This window comes from Carcharhinus amblyrhynchos, chromosome 7 (genome assembly GCF_965287045.1).
Source record: "Carcharhinus amblyrhynchos chromosome 7, sCarAmb.v2.hapA, whole genome shotgun sequence".
Lineage (NCBI taxonomy): Eukaryota > Metazoa > Chordata > Chondrichthyes > Carcharhiniformes > Carcharhinidae > Carcharhinus > Carcharhinus amblyrhynchos.
Window position 1 is genome coordinate 74,505,072 of NC_137330.1, and position 20,151 is coordinate 74,525,222.

At 39.6% G+C, this 20,151-nt stretch overlaps 1 protein-coding gene across 1 annotated transcript in view; it reads left to right on the plus strand.

Annotated features, from left to right (window-relative positions):
• kpna5 (karyopherin alpha 5 (importin alpha 6)) overlaps positions 1-20,151 on the plus strand; it is a 35,403-nt gene that overhangs the window by 9,589 nt on the left and 5,663 nt on the right. Inside the window, exons 5-13 of the mRNA XM_080192610.1 lie at positions 4,225-4,319; positions 8,299-8,430; positions 9,021-9,109; positions 10,617-10,716; positions 11,082-11,245; positions 11,658-11,736; positions 14,409-14,534; positions 17,224-17,351; positions 17,828-18,006. Coding sequence (XP_080048736.1) covers positions 4,225-4,319; positions 8,299-8,430; positions 9,021-9,109; positions 10,617-10,716; positions 11,082-11,245; positions 11,658-11,736; positions 14,409-14,534; positions 17,224-17,351; positions 17,828-18,006 — 1,092 coding nt within the window. The remainder of the gene's footprint in view (positions 1-4,224; positions 4,320-8,298; positions 8,431-9,020; positions 9,110-10,616; positions 10,717-11,081; positions 11,246-11,657; positions 11,737-14,408; positions 14,535-17,223; positions 17,352-17,827; positions 18,007-20,151) is intronic.

A 20,151-nucleotide genomic window follows, 5' to 3' on the forward strand; every position in this document is an offset into this window, starting at 1 on the left:
GACGGAGATACAGATCACTCTGTGGTATGCGTTAGGGTAAGAATGCATCACTTGAAGCTTTTTCATTCAAAGCTATCCTTAAATCAACAACAGTCATGCTGTCTACCCAGATGAGAATCATCAGTTTCCCCATTCATGTGAACAGGCACATCAGCAGTCCCACATAGTGCAAAAGTGATGTGTAACATGTTTTGAGACACCATCCACAATACTGTACTTGCAACGTATGGGGAGCAAGAGCGGCAAAGTGCTGTCCATTTCACAGCAAACACTATTTTGACACAACGTTGTCATAAAAGCTAAGCAGTCAGTTCTGCTTAATTACAAGAGACTTCAATGAGAAGACGTGGAATACACTAAGAGCTGCTCAAAGTAAGTAAAATCCAACAGACTGCCAGGCAGTGTGCAATTGATTACTGGTTTCAACTTTGTCGTAAAACCCAGCTATCCTTTGACAGAGGGGATGCCAAGGGCTTATATGAAGGAATCAAAAAGGCAAATAAGTCCATCAGCAAAGAAAATGGCTCTGAAAACAAAGTAAGAAGAAGTTAACACTAGAGTTGAGAAAATCATCACTGAAGAAGCTTTCAACGCCATAGCCTGCCTGTCAAGACAGTTGGATATGAAACCCACAGTGGAGGAACTTGGCAGAGTTCTTGCCTTGCTTGCATAGACAAAGCTGCAGGTGTTGATGCTGTACTGGATGAACTCTTCAAACATGGGAAACTAGCCGTCCTGGAGCATCTGCACCAATTGAGGGTAATCCTGACCAGGTGAGTAAGTGGAGCTGAGTCCATGAAAGATCAGCTATGATCTTATTGAATGGCAGAACAGGCTGGAGGGGCCAAATGGTCTACTCCTGCTCCTAGTTCTTATGTTCTTAATTCTGTCTCAGCTGGAGGAAGAGGTCAGTACACCAGGATATGTGTGAATGGAAGCTTGTGTCCTCGAACAAAGGTAAGTGCAGCAGTTGCAACATCTGTCAAGGCATTTCCCTGCTAATCACTGTGAGGAAAGTATTTGCCCATCTTGCATTTGTCAGACTGCAGATGCTGGCTGAAGACATCAATCTCAATTCAGCATGATTTCTGAAGAGGGAGATATACAACTGACACAATCTTCTCAGTCTGGCAGCTGTAAGAGAAATTTGAAGAAGGGAGACTGCTACAGCCTTCATTGATCTCACCAAAGGATTTGATCTTTTGAGCAGAAGTGGTCTATATAAGCTGCTGAAGAAAGCTCTGCTGATGCAGTTGAATGTGATTTCCCCTTTCCATTGACAACATGCTGGGAATAGCTAGGAAGGAGCAACATCAGAACTTTTTGAAAATCACTGAGATCAAACAGGATTTTTTAATCTGGTACCGACGCATATTATTCTCTTCGCTGATGTCACATGTGTTTGGGTCAGCTGCAGTGGGTGTCAACTTCCATAGCAGAACTGTTGGAAAACTGCTCAACTTTGCTGTCTTGAGATCCAAGGCAAAGGTGTACCAAATCTTCTTCAGACACTACCTACTGAGAATCAGCAGCAGCAGATATATAGTCTCTCACACTTGTAAAGTTTAGTTTTGATCATCAACATCAGGAAGAGAAGAAATAGACAGTACTGGCAAATCTCAGCAGTTCTGACAGCTTCTGTGGAGAGAGAACAAAACTAATGTTTTGAATCTGGATGATTCTTCTTCAGACCTCACACCTTTTGTCAGGTTGGGGCTGATAAGTGACAAGGACATTATTGGAAATCATTATTGCCTGGTACTCCTGCAGCAAGATGCAGAATGATTTCCAAAAAGACAGAATCTGCAGTAGGCGACGGTGCAGAGGGACCTCGGGGTCCTTGTGCATGAGTCGCAAAAACCCAGCTTGCAGGTGCAGCAGGTGGTCAGGAAGGCGAATGGGATGCTGGCCTTCATAGTGAGGGGGATTGAATATAAAAGTAGGGAGGTCTTGCTGCAGCTGTATAGGGCATTGGTGAGGCCACAGCTGGAGTACTGTGTGCAGTTTTGGGCGCCGTACTTACGCAAGGATATTTTGGCCTTGGAGGGAGTGCAGAGGATGTTTACTAGGCTGATGCCGGAGTTGAGGGGGTTGAACTGTGAGGAGAGGCTGAATAAATTAGGCTTGTACTCGTTAGAGTTTAGAAGAATGAGGGGAGATCTTATTGAGACGTATAAGATGATGAATGGGATGGATAGGATAGAGGTGGAGAGACTCTTCCTGCTCAGAAAAAATAGTAGGACTAGGGGGCACAGCCTCAAGATAAAGGGGGGTGCGGTTTAGAACAGAGTTGAGGAGGAACTTCTTCACTCAAAGGGTGGTGAATCTCTGGAATTCTCTGCCCGTTGAAGTGGTGGAGGCTACCTCGCTAAATATTTTTAAGACGCGGGTTGATGGGTTTTTGATAAGAGAGGGGATTCAGGGTTATGGGGAGAGGACGGGAATGTGGAACTGAGCCACGACAGATCAGCCATGATCTTATTGAATGGTGGGGCAGGCTCGAAGGGCTAGATGGCCTACTGCTCCTATTTCTTATGTTCTTGTGAATCCAACCATCTCCCCACGACTTGCAGTGGCATTACCATCACTAATGCAATGTGGCTACAGCACATAACCATCTGTAAATTACACTACAGTAATTTGCCAAGACTTCGACAATGTCACCTACCAAACTCATCACCTTTTAGAAGGAGGGATAAGGGCAGCAGGTGCATGGGAATGCAACCTGCAAGCTCCCATTCAAGTTAGCCACTATCCTGATTTGAAATTTTTTTTTATTGCTGCATCGAAGTCCTGGAACAGTCTCTCCCAAACAGTACTGAGTGTACCTGTTGTCACATGGATTACAGCAATTGCAGAAAGTGGATCACTGCTACCTTCAGTGAGGCATTTTAATGATGGGCATAAATGAACCCGTGTGTGAATTTAAGAAAAACTCCTCGTTCTAGATCATTTTAACTATAATGCATAGTATACATATACTTAAAAAAAAGCAAGGGCTGGATATTGACCACCAGGAGATTCTTAGAGCACTTTGGTCAGAAAAATATCCATTCATCAATAAGTTCTGCCTTTTATCTCCTTAGCCAATTTACATATCCGAGTTACCACCATTCCTTTAGTATCCTGTTAATTTACTTTCTTAGTAAGACTACTAATATTGTACATCTAAATCTTGAGTTTTTTGTAGATATCAGTTTGTAGATGGTGGACAGGCTTTGATTCGAATTGAGAATTCCTGCCTATAGGATTCCTAGCCTCTTGTTGTGCTCATGCAGCCACATGGCTAGTCCAGTCCAGTTTAGTTTCTGGTCAAAAGTAATGTCCGGAATGATAGTGGGGAATTCAGTGATGATGTCATTGAATGTCAAGGGGTGATAGTTAGATCCTCTCTTGTTGAAGATGGTCATTGCCTGATATTTGCATGGCACAAATGTTATTTGTAATTGTCATCTCAAGCCTGGATATTGTCCAGCTCTTGGTGCATTTGGACATGGACTGTTTCAGTCTCTGAGGAGTTGCATATGGTGCTGAACATTGGACAATCATCAACAAAAATCACCATTTCTGACTTTATGATGGAAGGCAAGTCATAGCTTAGTGTAGACAATTATTTATGTGATCTGAGTAACATCAAAGTGGCTGAGTTTTTGTAACTATTCAAGTGCCGATGACTCGTGACGAAATTAATCTGAGATTCTGTCCCTATGCTTTTGAAACAGAATGGATACTTCAAGCATTAAGAATTTCCTGCAAGTTAAGCTGCATGCTTCACTGAAATATTTATATTGTTTTTTAACCATGAGCTGTATGTCCTAAAACAGGATGACAAAAGTTGTGGGAACATAGAAGCCCTACAGCGCGAAAGGAGGTCATTTGGCCTATCGATGACAACCCAATCCCAAACCCTATCCCCACAATCCCACACATTTACCCATCTAATCCTTCTAACCTGCACATCCAAGACACTAAGGGGCAATTTAGCATGGCCAATTAACCTAACCTGCACATCTTTGGACTGTGGGAGGAAACTGGAACATCCAGAGGAAATCCATGCAGATACAGGGAGAAGGTTCATTGTGCAGATTCCACACAGACGAAGCCATGATTCGAACCAGCTCCCTAGAGCTGTGAGGCAGCATTGCTAACCAGTGTGCCACCACTCAGCCCTGAAAGATGGCACTCTGCATTCTTTGGTGACTTTTTAAAATTTTTCCTTTTCAGAACCTAATCCTCCCATAGATGAGGTCATAAATACACCTGGTATTGTGCCAAGATTTGTGGAGTTTTTGAAGAGGAATGAAAATTTTACTCTCCAAGTGAGTTTTTTTTTAATTGTTTGAGTTTGACTAGTGAATCTCGGGCTCTTGCACTGTGTAGAATCCTTTTAATGCAATAATTATATATTTACTATAGGAGAATACATTTGTACTTTACAACAAACATGTATATTTTGCATGCCTTGCCAGAAATTGTTTAAGACTGAGTCTCGTGAGTTTTCATCAGTGGGTCAGACTCATGTAATCTCTATACTGCAATCGAAATTGTTAAAGAAATCTATTGTTCCACTCCCAAATCAAAATAACTTCTTGAAATCATGCCAGTCCACTGATCCTATTGCATAGCATCAGATACATTTGAATGGCACTTAACTATCACCCACAAAATTATTTTGCTGTCAAACTAGACATGCAAACTGCTAACAGAAGCAAAATTATGTGGATGATGGTCTGAAATAAAAACAGAAAATGTTGGATTTTTTTTGCTCATGGGATGTCTCCCTTGCAGGCTTTGGCAGTATTTATTACTTGTCCCTAATTGCCCTGGCAAAGATGGTGGTCAGCTATCTTCTGCTGCTGTATGAACATCCATGATGCTATTAGGAAGCTCCTGGATTTTGACCCAATGACAGTAAAGTAACAGCAACATACTTCAAAGTTACTGTGGTGTAAGACTTGGGAGGGGAATTTGAAGGTGATGGTGTTCTCTCAGAAATACTGCATCATGCAGCATCTGTGGAGGGCAAAATAGAGCTAAAGTTTCAGGTCTATAACTTCTACAACTGGTTGAATTGAGAATTGTTCTGCCCTAAAGTAGGGATGGCATTCACTATTGTGATTGACATTGCAGTTTGGGTATCAAGGGAATTATATGAAGAAAGCAACTTGCATTAATGTAGCACCTTTTAAAATGTTGCCTGGTGTTTCACTCCTAGGTTAAAAAGATGTCAAGCCAAGAAAGCAGAAATTGTCTGTTGGAAGGGTATGAAAAACTTAGTCACAGAGGAATTTTCAGAACATCTGAAAGAGAAGATAGGTGGAAAGGTTTAGGGAGAGAGGAAATGAAGGACACAGGCAGCTGAAGACTTTGCAATCATAGACACAAGGCAGATGGGGAAAAATGGAGTGATGGATCAGGCAGACATGGGTAGAGGAAATTTCAGAGGTTGGAGCCATCAGTTATTTAAAGATAGCGTATGACAGGACAGTATATCAAGTTTTTAGACAGGTTGGAGTTTCTGGAGAAGGGAGGCTAGCAGTAAAACATCAGAAAAGTTAAGTCTGGCATTACTATGGGGATGAATAAAGGGCTAGGATAGACAATGTTGAAGAGAAAGACATAGAGTCAAGCTCACCACAGCATACCAAGTTTGAAATCATCTTGTTCATCATCCAAAATATTGAGCTGAAAGTATTTACAATTATTTTGCAAAGTAGAGCTGGCCATCAGCAATATGCAAGTGAAAAATTACCCTGTACCTATCAATGATTTAATGGAAAATCCAGGCAAATGAGGAGGGGACAAATGATAGATCCTTGCATAACTTTAGAGGTGACTATGTAAAAGGCAAGAAGAGAGGCAACTGTCATTTTGTTGCCTTCTCATCGATTCAATACTAATAAATTATTTCTAGTGATTTCTTTATAAAAGCTTTCTGAAGGTTCACATTCACCACATCTGCATTTCCCTATCTACTGTTTTGTTGCCTTTTCAAGCACAATTTTCCCTTCTGTGTTGACTGCTTCTGTTTATTCTCCTGCACATTTAACAATTTTAATTTAATCTTTTGATTAAAAGCTTTCAATATTTTCTAGGACATAAAGGTTAAATTAATCAATTTGTAATTATCCATATTTATTCTGTCTCCCATTGTGACGATGTGGGTATTGCCCAGCATCTTGACATCTGCACATCTCGCAATAGAATGCTGAAATATAATTTCTAGTATCACTGTTATTTCTTGCCCTATTTCCCTTGTGATTTGGGATGTATCTGGTATTTCTAGCTCTTTTTACTTTTTTTTTGTCAGGTTTCCATTTCTTTCTATTTTCTGCTTTGCTAGTGCATTAGCTCTTCTCCTACATGCGTAGCCCATAGAGGCTGCTCCACCATTTAAGAAGATCATAGTTGATCTGGTTGTGGTCTCAACTCCTTCCTTTCTGTCTCCTATAACTCTTGACCCCCTTATCTATTGAAGCTCTATTTAATGCAGCCTGGAATAAATTCAGTAATCCAGCTTCCATTGTTGCCTAGGTAAGAAGTGCACAAAAACAGAAAATGCTGGAAAATCTCAGCAGGTCTGACAGCATCTGTGGGGTGAAAATAGATCCAATGTTTCGAGTCTAGATGACCCTTTGTCAGAGCTGCCCTGACAAGAGTTATCTAGACTCAATATTGGCTGTAATCTCTCTCCACAGATGCTGTCAAATCTGTCGAGATTTTCCAGCATTTTCTGTTTTTGAGTCAGATTCCAGCATCTGCAGTATTTTGCTTTTATCTAAGAGAATTGTACAAATGAATGAGCCTCCTGAGGGGGGGAAAAACTCTATATTTCTGTGTTAAAAGAAACACCTCTTATTCTTAAACTGTGCCCTGTAGTTCTACTATTCCCCACAAGAGGATGTATCTATAGGATTCTGTTTCAATAAGATCACCAATGGGTAGGAACCCAATCTGTACAACTTTCCTTATAAAATAAGCCCTTCATCCCAGAAATGAGTCAAGCGAACCTTCTCTGTACTGTTTCTAGTGCAGTTGTATCCATAGCCCTTCCTTGCTCCACAGTTCCAATCATCTTCAAAATAGATGCTCATGTCCAATGAACCAATTTCTTTTTCCTGATACCAGTCATCCTAACTATATATTGAGTTTCTAATGTACTAAACTTTCCCCACTCTAACGCACGGTTCAGGGAATAATCCAGTACCTAAAATTGAACAAATGTTATCTATTCTAGCCAATATCAATTTAACATTTCTTGCTTTTATATTCATTATCCCTGTCTAAACATCAGATTACCAGCTTTTATTTAATGGCATCTTCTATATGCACTTTCAGCTTCCAAAATTCATGTTTCCTGCTCTCTCTCTCCACTTTTAAGAAACATCAGCACTAAGCATCCCCATTGACGAGTCTGTATGTGGCACGTTGTCCAACAAGTGAACTTAGATGTATGACATCTATGGTATCTCTCAAAATTTAAATTGCAACCTTACCCTTGATCTAGCTATGCTTGTAACATCATTTTTTAATCTTCAGATGGTGGTGGACTTGCTGTTTATTTCAGTGTTCCTGCATTTGCAATTTTTTTCTATTTTAATCGTGCAAATTTGACTTTTGCAAGATGTATCACAGCACATGAATGAGCAAGGCGGTCACTTAAAAATGTTTTGGAACTATTAAGCTTGTTTAACAAAAACAATCTATTCTAGCTATTTTCTTTGAATGAAGAAAAGGTTCACCACTGGTAGATATTGTTTTATTGTAAAGTATTTACTTTGTGGTGAGGAACATGGTTAGAATTTCTGTACTCTGGGTACCTTTCATCAACCGGACAGTTTCCTGTGACCACTCAAAATTTTAAAGTTAATTTCAGATGTCTCTGCTGCATGCTTTTCTCTGATGTGCCTTTTCATTTTGAGCCTAACAAATGTTTATCTCAAACATTGTATTGCACTAACTTTTGTTTTCTTTTTGTCTTCTGATTCATTTTGAAATTTATCCAATGTGCAGCAAGCCCACTTTGTTTTTACAGCTTCAACCTCATTAAAGCAGCCTTAAGAAATGTATTTGTTTCTATGCTATAGATATTTTATAGAATCATAGATGTTCTCTGATTTATAATGCAAGGTTTCTGGTATAGTATAATTAGAATGAAATTACTGTCTTACCCTGAACATGCAAAATAGATGTGCACGAGTAGCAAACTAAAACTGGTGCCATTTTTATGTTTAAGTAATTGCAAAGAAGCTACAGTAATTCATTGCATTATTACCTTTTGTATTTTTAAATCTGCAGTTTGAGGCTGCGTGGGCTTTAACAAACATTGCCTCTGGGACATTTCTCCATACTAAAGTAGTTATAGAAGCTGATGCAGTTCCTATCTTCATTGAGCTACTTAACTCTGAATATGAGGATGTACAAGAACAGGTATTCTCTTTCTGCTGTGTATTGTTATTTAATTCAGGTGTGTGTATAAATATACTATATATATCTCTCCCAATTCATTATTTTTTTAATAGTCCAAGTAATGTTGACCAACCCACCCCAAATTAGTGAAAATGAAAATGGCATATCCATTTTTTTTGCGTGATGAATGTTTAGATTAGCCACATCGAGTGTAGGTAGACAAATGCAACGTTATGGAAGTACTTTTGGGCTTTCAAGCATTGAACGTTAGAATGATTTTGATATTGGAAAGCAATGTTTCTGATGTAGCGAATATTGATATTTACTGTTTCTTGAATGCATAAGGAGTACACTGGGTAAAACAAAAGAGCAGAAAGACCTTTTGCCATGTGTTCTTATTTTGTCCCTTATATGATTGTGTCCATAATGTATGCTTATAATTTGAAGAGACTAGCATGTGACTGGTTTTGCATATCCAGGAAAACCCGAGGAACAATTCCATTAAAAACACAAATAGTTTTTGTGCGTGTTAATCCCTCTTAAATGTGAAAATATAACATTTTTAAATGGGCATACCTTTCAATAGTTTTGATTATTGTATTGTCTTCCAGGCAGTCTGGGCACTGGGCAACATCGCAGGGGACAATGCTGAATGCAGAGACTTTGTATTAAATGGTGGAATTCTTCCACCTCTCTTACAGTAAGTTCATAACATAGAACACTACAGAACAAACAGGCTCTTCGCCCCACAAGTTGCGCCGATCATATCCCTACCTCCTAGGCCTATCTATAACCCTCTATCCCATTAAATCCAGAAGTCTCTTAATAGACCCCCAACGAGTTCGCCTCCACCAACACCGGCAGCCGATTCCACTCACCCACCACCCTCTGAGTGAAAAACTTACCTCTGACATCTCCTCTGTACCTACTCCCCAGTATAACAGTAAAATGTGTACACAAATAACAATAACCTGAGCATGACAGAGACATGGCTGCAAGGTGAAAAATGCTGGGACCTAAAAATTTCAAGGATTGCTCTGTAAATTAATGAGCAAGATAGTACAACAGTGAGAGATGGCCTTTGTTCTAAGGATTGAGATGCAGAATCAGTTCAGATAGAGATTAAAAAAAAGCAAAGGTAAGTCAATTGTGGGAATAGTTTATAGATCTCCTAATATTAACATTGCTGTATTATGGGATGAATAAGTGATTGGGACTTGTAAAAAAGGACCTGAAACATCATAGGTAATTTTCATCCACGTGCAGATTGGATGAATCAGATTGACAGAGGTAGCTTGAAGGATGAGCTTCATTGGGCTGTAATCTCCAAGCTTCCTAGTATCAGATTGGGGTGGGGGTACCCAAAGATGTGCTGGAGAACTGGAGCTTCACAGGTAAAGTTAGCACAGTGCTTGCCCTAGGCAAATTGCCCTGTGCTGGGAACCATCCGAAAATGTGAATTAAATAATTTAATTTAGATGGTTCCAACTGCATTAGACCCAGTAAAAATTTGGAAGGATTAAAACCTCTTCTAACTTCTGGGTAACTATTTTACAGACCCAGATTTGATATACCCTCCCCAACCCCTTCTGCTCCAGGCTGGCACTCTTACCAAGACCCTCACCCCACTTAATTCTTCAGTTCCAGATCCTTCTCCTTGATCTTGGATCTCTGGTCTTCTTTCTCTCTCCCCCACCCCACCCTGAACCTCTGTGAATATGTTATCCCATAGATTAACAAAGTAGATAATGGAGCATTTTGTATTGTTGCACAATGGTTATGGTGGAAGCTGGCAAAGAAAATTAAGGCTCATTCTACCTGTTCTGTACACACTTCTAATGCAACATACAGAGAAGTCCTCATGCTGCAGAAATCATTTTCATCCTTTTTGTATAAGTATATAACTCTTGCTTAGATACATCAGTGCCAAAGACACTTTTGTGCTGTTATGGCCCAAGCTAGAACTTCATTGCATATTAGTGTCTATACAGCTTTGTATACAGAAGCTGAACAAAAGAAGATTATTGGATTATTTCTCCTGAACTTGTTATCTTATTTTTAAAGCAAAATGTAATCCATTGGAGGTGTTACCAGACTAGTAGTATCAGTTATTTGAATAAATCAATTTTAGTATGTTGATAAATGCTGTGGTTCTGTAATTGCATCCTTGCTAAGTTTTTTTTTTGTTGACTTTTTTTAAAACTCAGGTTACTAACTAAGTCAAACCGTCTTACAACAACAAGAAATGCTGTATGGGCTTTGTCCAACCTATGCAGAGGAAAGAATCCACCTCCAGATTTTGAAAAGGTATAGCTTAAGACTTTTTTTTACACTGCAACATTTCACAAATCTAATACCATTTTCAGTGTTAAAGTTGCTGCTAAATTAAGAAGTGAAACTTTTTAAAAACTTTTTTAAAACTTTAATTATTGCCACAAACTGTATCCCAATCAACTTATCAATTTGTCAGTGTTTAACCATGTGTCTTCAAGAGCCCATCTCTGTTCTGGAGGTGGAGCTCACAACATCCAAATTGGTCAAAGGGATCCCAGTATGTCTTCAGAATTGTTCTATACTCTTCAAACAAACTTGAACCTGAGTAAAACTGCTCTATTGTGTAGTCACTTAAATCTAACTACACCTTACGACTATTTGTATTGTCCTGTTTTTAGGTATCACCTTGCTTGAACGTATTGTCAAGACTTTTATTCAGCAGTGATCCTGATGTGTTGGCTGATGCTTGCTGGGCCCTTTCTTATCTTTCTGATGGACCCAATGAGAAAATACAAATAGTTATTGATTCTGGAGTTTGTAGGCGATTAGTGGAGCTTTTGATGTAAGTGTATTCTTTCTTAGCTTTTAATATACCAGTTCTTTTGTTTTTAAAGCATTTTGTTTAAATCAGAAGACTATTTATTTATGATTTTCAGAAAATTGTGTTCAGAAAAGTCTCAATCCTGTATAATTAAAGAATTGAATTTTTCTTGGTCACATATTAATGTGTTGAAAGGCTGCTGTAGTAAGAGCTAATCTGTGCAAGAATCTTAAATTGTTTCGTCTTGAAGAGTATTCAATTTGGCAGCAGTATAGTATTTATTACCTTAAATGAAATGATTTTGTTTAGAGACTTTTAACTTCTGTATGTCTGCTCTTACTGATGGAAGTTTTTTTTTCCCAATAATTTACAGATGTTTTTCTCTAAATATGTAGTGAGAGTAGTGCTAATTTGTCCTCCATTTCTTTAACAGGCATAATGATTATAAGGTTGTCTCACCTGCACTGAGAGCTGTAGGAAACATTGTTACTGGCGATGACATCCAGACACAAGTAAGAGAACATCTTTCAACTTCAGAATATATATCAGTGTATTTGTGAAACTGTTATTTTCATCTCCTCTTCAGCATAGTTGTGCAATTTCTGCATGAATTATTACAAATGAATCGAGTACTGAGATATGCATTCTCCATGACAATTTATGCTTTTATACCTGTTGTTAACTATTTTTGCCTGTTTAAAATAAAATTATACTCTCTTTGCCCTCGCAAAGTATTCATGGCATATTTATTATTATTAAATTGTTTTTTCCTTTAGTCTTGGTTATAAGGCACAAAGCCTTAATGCTTGTCTTTTTCACATCATTTGTCCTGTTCCCATTATTTTTCACTGCAACCCTGTTTAATTCTGGCCGTTCGTTTCTCTGCCTATCACTCTTGTTATTCCCCTTGCTGTCTTTTGTTCTTGTCCTTGATTCCCCTCTCCTCTGACTCCTTGCATAGATTCCCATTTCCCTGCCATTTTAATTTTAAACCCTGTCCGATCATACTAGCTAATACTTCCCATAGGACGTATGGTGTAACCTGTTCAGTTTGTGCTGATCCCAATGTTCCAAGAATCTGAAACCCTCCCCAACGCACCATTTCGTCAGCCATGGCATCATCCAATATATCCTGCTACTTCTATTCTGACTAGCATGTGGCACTGGTAGTTATCCTTTGAGATCCTGCTTTTCAACTTGCTTCCTATATTCTGTGCTTAGGACTGCATCCCTTTTTTAAACTTTGTCATTTGTACCAATGTGTACCACAGCCACAGGCTATTCACCCCTGCTTTCAGAATGCCCTGTAACTGCTCTGAGACATCCTTTACTCGAGCACCAGTGATACCATTCTGGAGTCACATTTACAGCCACAGAAATACCTCTGTCTTCCCCTTATAATTAATCCCCTATAACATACATTCCCACACTTTTGACTCCTCCTCTGTGTAACCTGTCAACATAACTGAGGACAAATACTTTTTCATAGCGACAGGTGAAAAAGCACTTGTGAATACAGAGTGTTTATTGGTATATATTCCAGTCAAGGCGTCAGCCTCTCGATTGACGCCAAGTTCCTGCTTCACTTTACTAGTGAGTTCCAGAAGTTCTAGGAAACTTGTGGGCTTACGTGGCATGGCTTTTGCAATTGAATTTTTGTCACTGTAATTGAGTGATTAACATTGAAATTGAGCCTGCTTCATGCAAGTATCTTTTCTACATTAACTCACTAGTCCAGAGAAATGCGAGTTAGATGGATTGGTCATGCTAAATTGCCCCTTAGTGTCAGGGGGAGTAGCTAGGGTAAGTGCATGGGGTTATGGGGATAGGGCCTGGTGGTATTGGGGTCAGTGCAGACTCAATGGGCCAAATGGCCTCCTCCTGCACTATAGAATTCTATGCAGCCTAATCCAAGTTAAAAGCAGAAATGACCAGATTAGAACCAGAATCTCTGCATTCTCATTTACCTGTGACATAACACCCGACCCCTTATATAAACCCATGGACTTGGCCACGTTTAAAGTTATCCATTTTGTGTCTAAATGGCTAGTAGATGAATAGAAAATCTTGACAAATACTTGTATCATTACAAGTATTAGGATTACTACAATGATCAATCCTTAATTTAAACAAGGATCTAGCTGCCTTTTTTTCTCAGAAGGTACATCTGAGATTACATCTTTTCCTACTAGGTATATAATGGGGAAGTTGTACTGGAATAAGTTCATATTCTGTTCTATACTAGATTCAAAATTCACCTGCAATAATGCCTTCTGAAGTTTTTATTTGCTTGAGAAAAAAGGACACTTTTCTTACTATAAACTAAATATGCTCACTTCACTAGTTCTAGTTTTTTTTTACTAAAATATCTTGAGTGTATTCCACAGTGTGTGGGATGAGTGGGGAAGCATTTTGAAGTTGGTGTATATACTAGTATTTTTTTTAAACACTCCCTAACTGAAGGAAAATTTAAAACTTTACATTTCTAGCTGTGGCATTAGGTTGCTAAGGAAATGGATTGGGGAGGATGGGCAGAAGAAAGCCGATTTCACTCAGAGCTGACAGGCTGAAGGGAATTGTGTGGGGCAGCTGAAAAGAAGGCACCTTAAAGGCTGAAGCTGGGAACTGGGATAAGCAAAGTAGAAAGAACTTCACTGCTTCGGTTATTTTGAACGGACTAATTAACTGGAGCTGGCCGTTTTTGGTAAGGACTTTGCTTGTAGATCCCAGATAGTGGCTGGAGAAAAGAATTGGGTGGTTCATTCCTGCCTCAAAATAGGAAGTGGAACTCTATCTTACAGAGACAGTGTTAAACCTCTTTGAACTTGGCACTAAGGAGGTCCCCTATAAATCTCAGATCTTTTTTGTTTTGGCTATTTCACGTATACTTTTGCGACTGTCAGTTGATATTTATGTTAAATTTTGGTGTGGCTGTCACAAGTAATAATTATAAAATGTGAAATCTTGTCATACCTTCCTTTTTTGGCTACATTTGGTAAATTGGTTCTTTTTGGTTATTGGTCTCCATGGGGTCTTGTAGTTTGAGTTGGTGTACCTTAAGTTTAAAACGTTTTTTTGCACGCTTTTGGACAACTCTTCATGTGAGTTTGGACATTTAATTGTGCCAGTTATTTGTCTCAAAATTACTAAAGAAATGTTTGATCAATTTTAATACTTCATTTAGGTGATTTTGAATTGCTCTGCACTTCCCTGCCTCCTTCACTTGTTGAGCAGCCCAAAGGAATCTATACGGAAGGAAGCTTGTTGGACAGTTTCCAACATCACTGCTGGAAATAGAGCACAAATCCAGGTGATGTACTTCCACTTTACTTCCAAAAATAATGCAAAATTTGCCTGTTACATGCCATTTTTAGATGCATGAAATGAAAGTAAAATGGTATTATAGTGATCGTGTATATTGTGCCCTATTTGTGTGTGGTAGCCTGCTATGATATTTTGAGGCCTGGAATTTTCTAGATTCTTTCCCCTTGAATGGGACATGGACTTTCCTGCCTCTCAGAAAATTGGTAGGTGGAAAAGTGTCTGGCCAAAAGCCAATGTGATGTGAGGTAGATGTAATAGAGCAACTTGTCTTTCTCTGTCCTTCATTTTCATTTGGTTGTTCAGTAGGGAAGGGGGGTGGGTGGGGTGATGAGGAGGTGGGAGATGGTGACCAGGGACAGATTGCTGGTTCTCTGCTAGATGGAATATGATGGTGTTCCTGAGGGATCTGTACTGGGTCTTCAAATTCTCATCATCTATACTGTGTGCATTTATAATAGTAATTGCATAGCAAAGTTTGTGGATGACACTCTAGAAACATGGAAATGGATTGGAGAGGAAAGTTGAAACAGCACATCAGGGGAAGAAAACTACAAATTCCTTCTGTAGAAGTGTGAGCGCACACACGTGGAAGCCAGGACTTTGAAAAATTCGATTATTTATAGTGTAGGAGCTGTAGAACAGCAAAACAAAAGTAGGTGTCAAGTGCATAAATCACTAAAAGTTGGCCATAGGTTCACAAAATCTAAAAGGCTAAAAGCCTTTTTCTAAAAAAGTGAGAGTTCAGGACCAATGTGCTCCTCTAAGACTGAGGAGCAAGGGTGGCAAATCCAGGGAACCCTGAATGTCAAGGGATATAGAGGGCTTGATTTTTATTTTTAAGGAAGCACACAATAGGCATAGAACAGTAAAAATGTGCAAGGCCCTTCAGGAGTATAGAGAATGAGGAGGTTGCTTAAAATATAAATTTAGGAGGGCAAAGAGGAGCCACAAATCATTGGCAGATATGATTAAGGAAAACCTCGAGGGTTTTTTTAAGAGCAAGAGGATAACCAGGGAAAGAGTGCAGCCCATTAGAGACCAAATAGGCAATCTGTGCATAGAGCCAGAGGACATGGGCGATGTCTTAAATATTTTTCATTCTTATTCCCTAAGAAGAAAGATATTGTAGCTGGAGATTCCTGTTGGGATGGTTAATTTCTGTAGCATGTTAAGATTATTGAGGAGGAGGTATTAGATGTTTTAGTGGGCACTAAGGTGCATAAATTCCCAGGGCCTGATGAGATGTATCACAGGTCGCTTTGGAAAGCAAGGGAGGAGATTGCAGAGGCCCTGGTGAAGATATTTAAATCTTTGCTGGCCACAGGTGAAGTGCGAGGTGCAGTTAATGTGGTTTACATAGACTTCAGTAAGGCCTTTGACAAGGTCACTCATGTAAGGCTGGTCCAAATGGTTAGAGCATATGAGATCCAAAGCAAGTTGTAATGGAAACCGTGAGCTCATTTTCCAAAAGTCAGTGGCACAGTGGTTTGCACTGCTGCCTCAGCGCCAGGGACCTAGGTTCGATTCCTGTTTGGGTCTGTGCTGAGTTTGCATGTTCTCTCCACTTGTTTCTCCCCTCTGGTTACTTCCCACAGTCTGAAAGACATGCTGGTTAGGTGCATTGGCCGTGCTAAATTCTCCCTCGTGTACCCGAACAGGTGCCAGAATGTGGCAACTCGGGGATTTTCACAGTAACTTCATTGCAGCGTTAATGCAAGCCTACTTGTGACACAATAAATAATTCAGGCCATACTGGATTAGCTGAAATTTTAACCGTAATGAGACATCAAATAGATTATCAACAGTGATCTGATTGAATGGCAGAACAAGCTCAAGGAGTTCAATAGCCTACTCTTATTTTAGTGGGCTGCATTGGACAAAGGCAATCAAGATTATGCATTGTTTCTAAACTTCATAATCAAGCAGATTCACAGAATTTCATGACAAATTCCATTAGGGAGGTTGTACGGAAACTGCTAAGTTTGTGTTTTCTGTAATTGACTCATATTTTCTTCTGAGATTGATCATAAGCTCATGTTGCGTCATCCAACAACTTGCATTTATATATGACTTTTAACATAATGAGACACCCAAGGAGTATTATCAGACAAATTTGACACTGAGTCACATTATATACTCAGTCCAATGGCCAAAAGCCTGGTCAGAGGTGGGTTTTATTTTAATGTCTTACAAGAGGAAAGAGGTGAAGTTGTTTTAGGAGGAACTCTGGAAGTAAGGACCCTGACAGCTGAAGACAGAGTTAACAATGGTGAAGCAAGTAAATTGGAGGTAAATATTGTTGTATGCCAAAAGGAAAGAAAAAATAAGGAAAACAATCTGTTATACCTCCTGATGACCAGCTTTAAAAAATAATCAAAAGTTTATTGTCCAGACCTGCCAGGTATAAAATGGTATATGATATGCTAGTTCTGGTTTGGAGAAACATTAGCATACCCCTGTCAGACTTGTGATTTGGGGCGTTTATAATCCACTTCTACTGGAAATATCAGTGTATTCAGCCTCTTAGCTGCAAAAAGAGAATACAAAAGTAACAGGAAGATGAGACACTTTGTTTAAATTTAGTTTTGAACAGCCATTGCCTTTTTATACAATTTTTGTACCTAATATGCTTAGATTACTTTGATATTCATATCCTTTTTTTTCATACCTAATAGGCTGTAATAGATGCAAATATTTTCCCAGTGCTGATAGATGTTCTCCAAAAGGCTGAATTCCGTACTAGGAAGGAGGCTGCTTGGGCTATCACAAATGCAACTTCCGGAGGTACACCAGAACAGATCAGGTATTCTAACCAGTGAATGAGATCTCAATGTGCATGTTCTATTCCACCCCATTGTCAATATTTTAGGTTAACATATAACTGTTGAAGACAGAATCTTAAACATTTGATTCAGAGTAATATAACTTGAATTTTTATTTTGTTTTCTGTTTTATAACACTTTGCAATGCTTGGAAGTCAGTTGTGGATCACTGGTTCTTATTGATATGCTTAGTTTTTTTTTAAACTTGTGCATCATGAGTCAGATCTATTCTACAAGGATTTTGTATAATCAGTATGAACAGAGGATGGTTGTTTAGCAAAAATAAAAATACTTTTATTGCAGTAATCAAACTCTTAGAATACCTGCCAAAGAAAATCTGTTTATGCTCAAATCATCTTTGTCTTTCTGTAAATGATTGAAGATGTTCAAGTTATGCTGTGTAATTAGTTCACTAAAAGCAGCTGTTGTTAACCAACACCTTTGTTTTTCTCTGAAGGTATTTAGTGGAATTGGGCTGCATCAAGCCTCTCTGTGACTTACTTACAGTCATGGATTCCAAAATAGTGCAAGTTGCTTTGAATGGACTAGAAAACATTCTACGATTAGGAGAGCAAGAGGCCAAACAGAATGGAAATGGTATCAATCCATACTGTGCACTCATTGAAGAAGCTTATGGTGAGAAAATTTATTATAATACAGAGCAAATATCTCTAGAACAATTTGTCATTCTTTTATGGCTGCTATAACCTCCTTAATAGATTCTAGAAATATCCCTATGACAGATGTTAAGCTAACTGGCTTGCAGTTCCCTGCTTCCTGTCAGCTTCGTTCAACAGAGTCACTTTTGTTATTTTCCAATTGGTTAGGACTGTTCCAGAATCTAGGGACTTTTGGAAAATTAAAGGCAATATATCTATTATCTCAGTAAGACCCTAGGATGATGCCCATCAGGACCTGGGAACTTGTCAGCTTTTGGTTCCAATTATTTTCTCAGTACCCTTTCCCTGGTGATTATAATTGTTTCAAGCCATTCAGCTGAGTGGAACAGCGTTTGCATGGTTCCAATTTTACCTGTTTAGTTTCAGTCAGAAAATCACCTGCAGTGGCTTTTCCTTCTGTTCTGCGGCATTTCTTCTGGTATCCTAAAAGGATCTATCCTTAACCCCCTATTATTTCTCATTTACATAGCACTTCTCAGCAATATCATTAAAAAAATGTCAGTTTCTGTGTGTCTCAACCACTACTTTTTCTTAAACTCTCCAATGTCTCTAATTTTTGAGACTGTCGTTGTCCAATACCCAGTATTGGGTAAGCAAAAATTTCCTCTAATTATTACAAATCCATTGTCATTAGTACCTGCCCAAACTCTACTTCCAAGCTATCTACTGACTCTATCCCTCTCCCTAACAACTGGCTGGTGTTGAGCTGGACTGTTCTCAACCTTGTGTCACATTTGACCCTGGGATGCATTTGTAACCCCATGTTCACCATCACTAATGGTGTGTATTTCCACTCTTCTTAATATCTCCCAACAGTGCCACTGTCAGTTTATTACTGCTGAAAACTTTGTCCAAACCTTTGTTATTTCTAAACATGACAATTTTGATTTATTCCTGGCGAACCTTGAAAAGAGGATTGATGAGCAAATGGGACTTTTAAGTTGTCCATCCATGTTTTTAGACTCTGTTTTGTGAGCAATACCTGCAATAAAACAAATTAAAATGCTGCGAATGGGGACAAGGTGCTGCAATATCACTTTAAGGGCAATCCCCTACCCCTGGTGCCCTTGTTGCATACTTGGCACTTTAAATTAGGGTCTTGGAGCCATATTCAGTATTACTGAAGCTGCATTCCTACTCCTCTTCCTGAAGCCACACTGTGTAAACTTGGCACGCTCTGTGGAGTGAGGTCTCCCCATGCCTGTGCCTCCTGGCACTTTTGATAGGCTGTATTCAGCTGTGGAGAGCATCATTCAGAAGTGGTTCTTAAGCTGAGGGGCCAGTTTAGGCACAAGCAGTGAAAAAAGTTGGTAGGCTGGACATAAGCCTTTACCAGGTCAGTCTCTGGCACTAGGGCCATATGTTACATAAGAACATAAGAAATAGGAGCAGGAGTAGGCCATCTAGCCCTTCGAGCCTGCCCCGCCATTCAATAAGATCATGGCTGATCTGTCGTGGCTCAGTTCCACTTTCCCGCCCTCTCCCCATCACCCTTAATCCTCTCTCTTATCAAAAACCCATCAACCCACGTCTTAAAAATATTTAGCGAGGCAGCCTCCACCACTTCAACGGGCAGAGAATTCCAGAGATTCACCACCCTTTGAGTGAATTCCTCCTCAACTCCGTTCTAAACCGCCCCCCCTTATCTTGAGACTGGGCCCCCTAGTCCTACTGTCTTTTTTGAGCGGGAAGAGTCTCTCCACCTCTATCCTATCCATCCCATTCATCATCTTATACGTCTCAGTGAGATCTCCCCTCATTCTTCTAAACTCTTAACGAGTACAAGCCTAGTTTATTCAGCCTCTCCTCATAGCTCAACCCCCTCAACTCCGGTATCAGCCTTGTAAACCTCCTCTGCACTCCCTCCAAGGCCAAAATATCTTTGCGCAGGTGCGGTGCCCAAAACTGCACACAGTACTCCAGCTGCGGCCTCACCAATGCCCTATACAGCTGCAGCAAGACCTCCCTACTTTTATATTCAATCCCCCTCACTATGAAGGCCAGCATCCCATTCGCCTTCCTGACCACCTGCTGCACCTGCAAGCTGGGTTTTTGCGACTCATGCACAAGGACCCTGAGGTCCCTCTGCACCGTCGCCTGC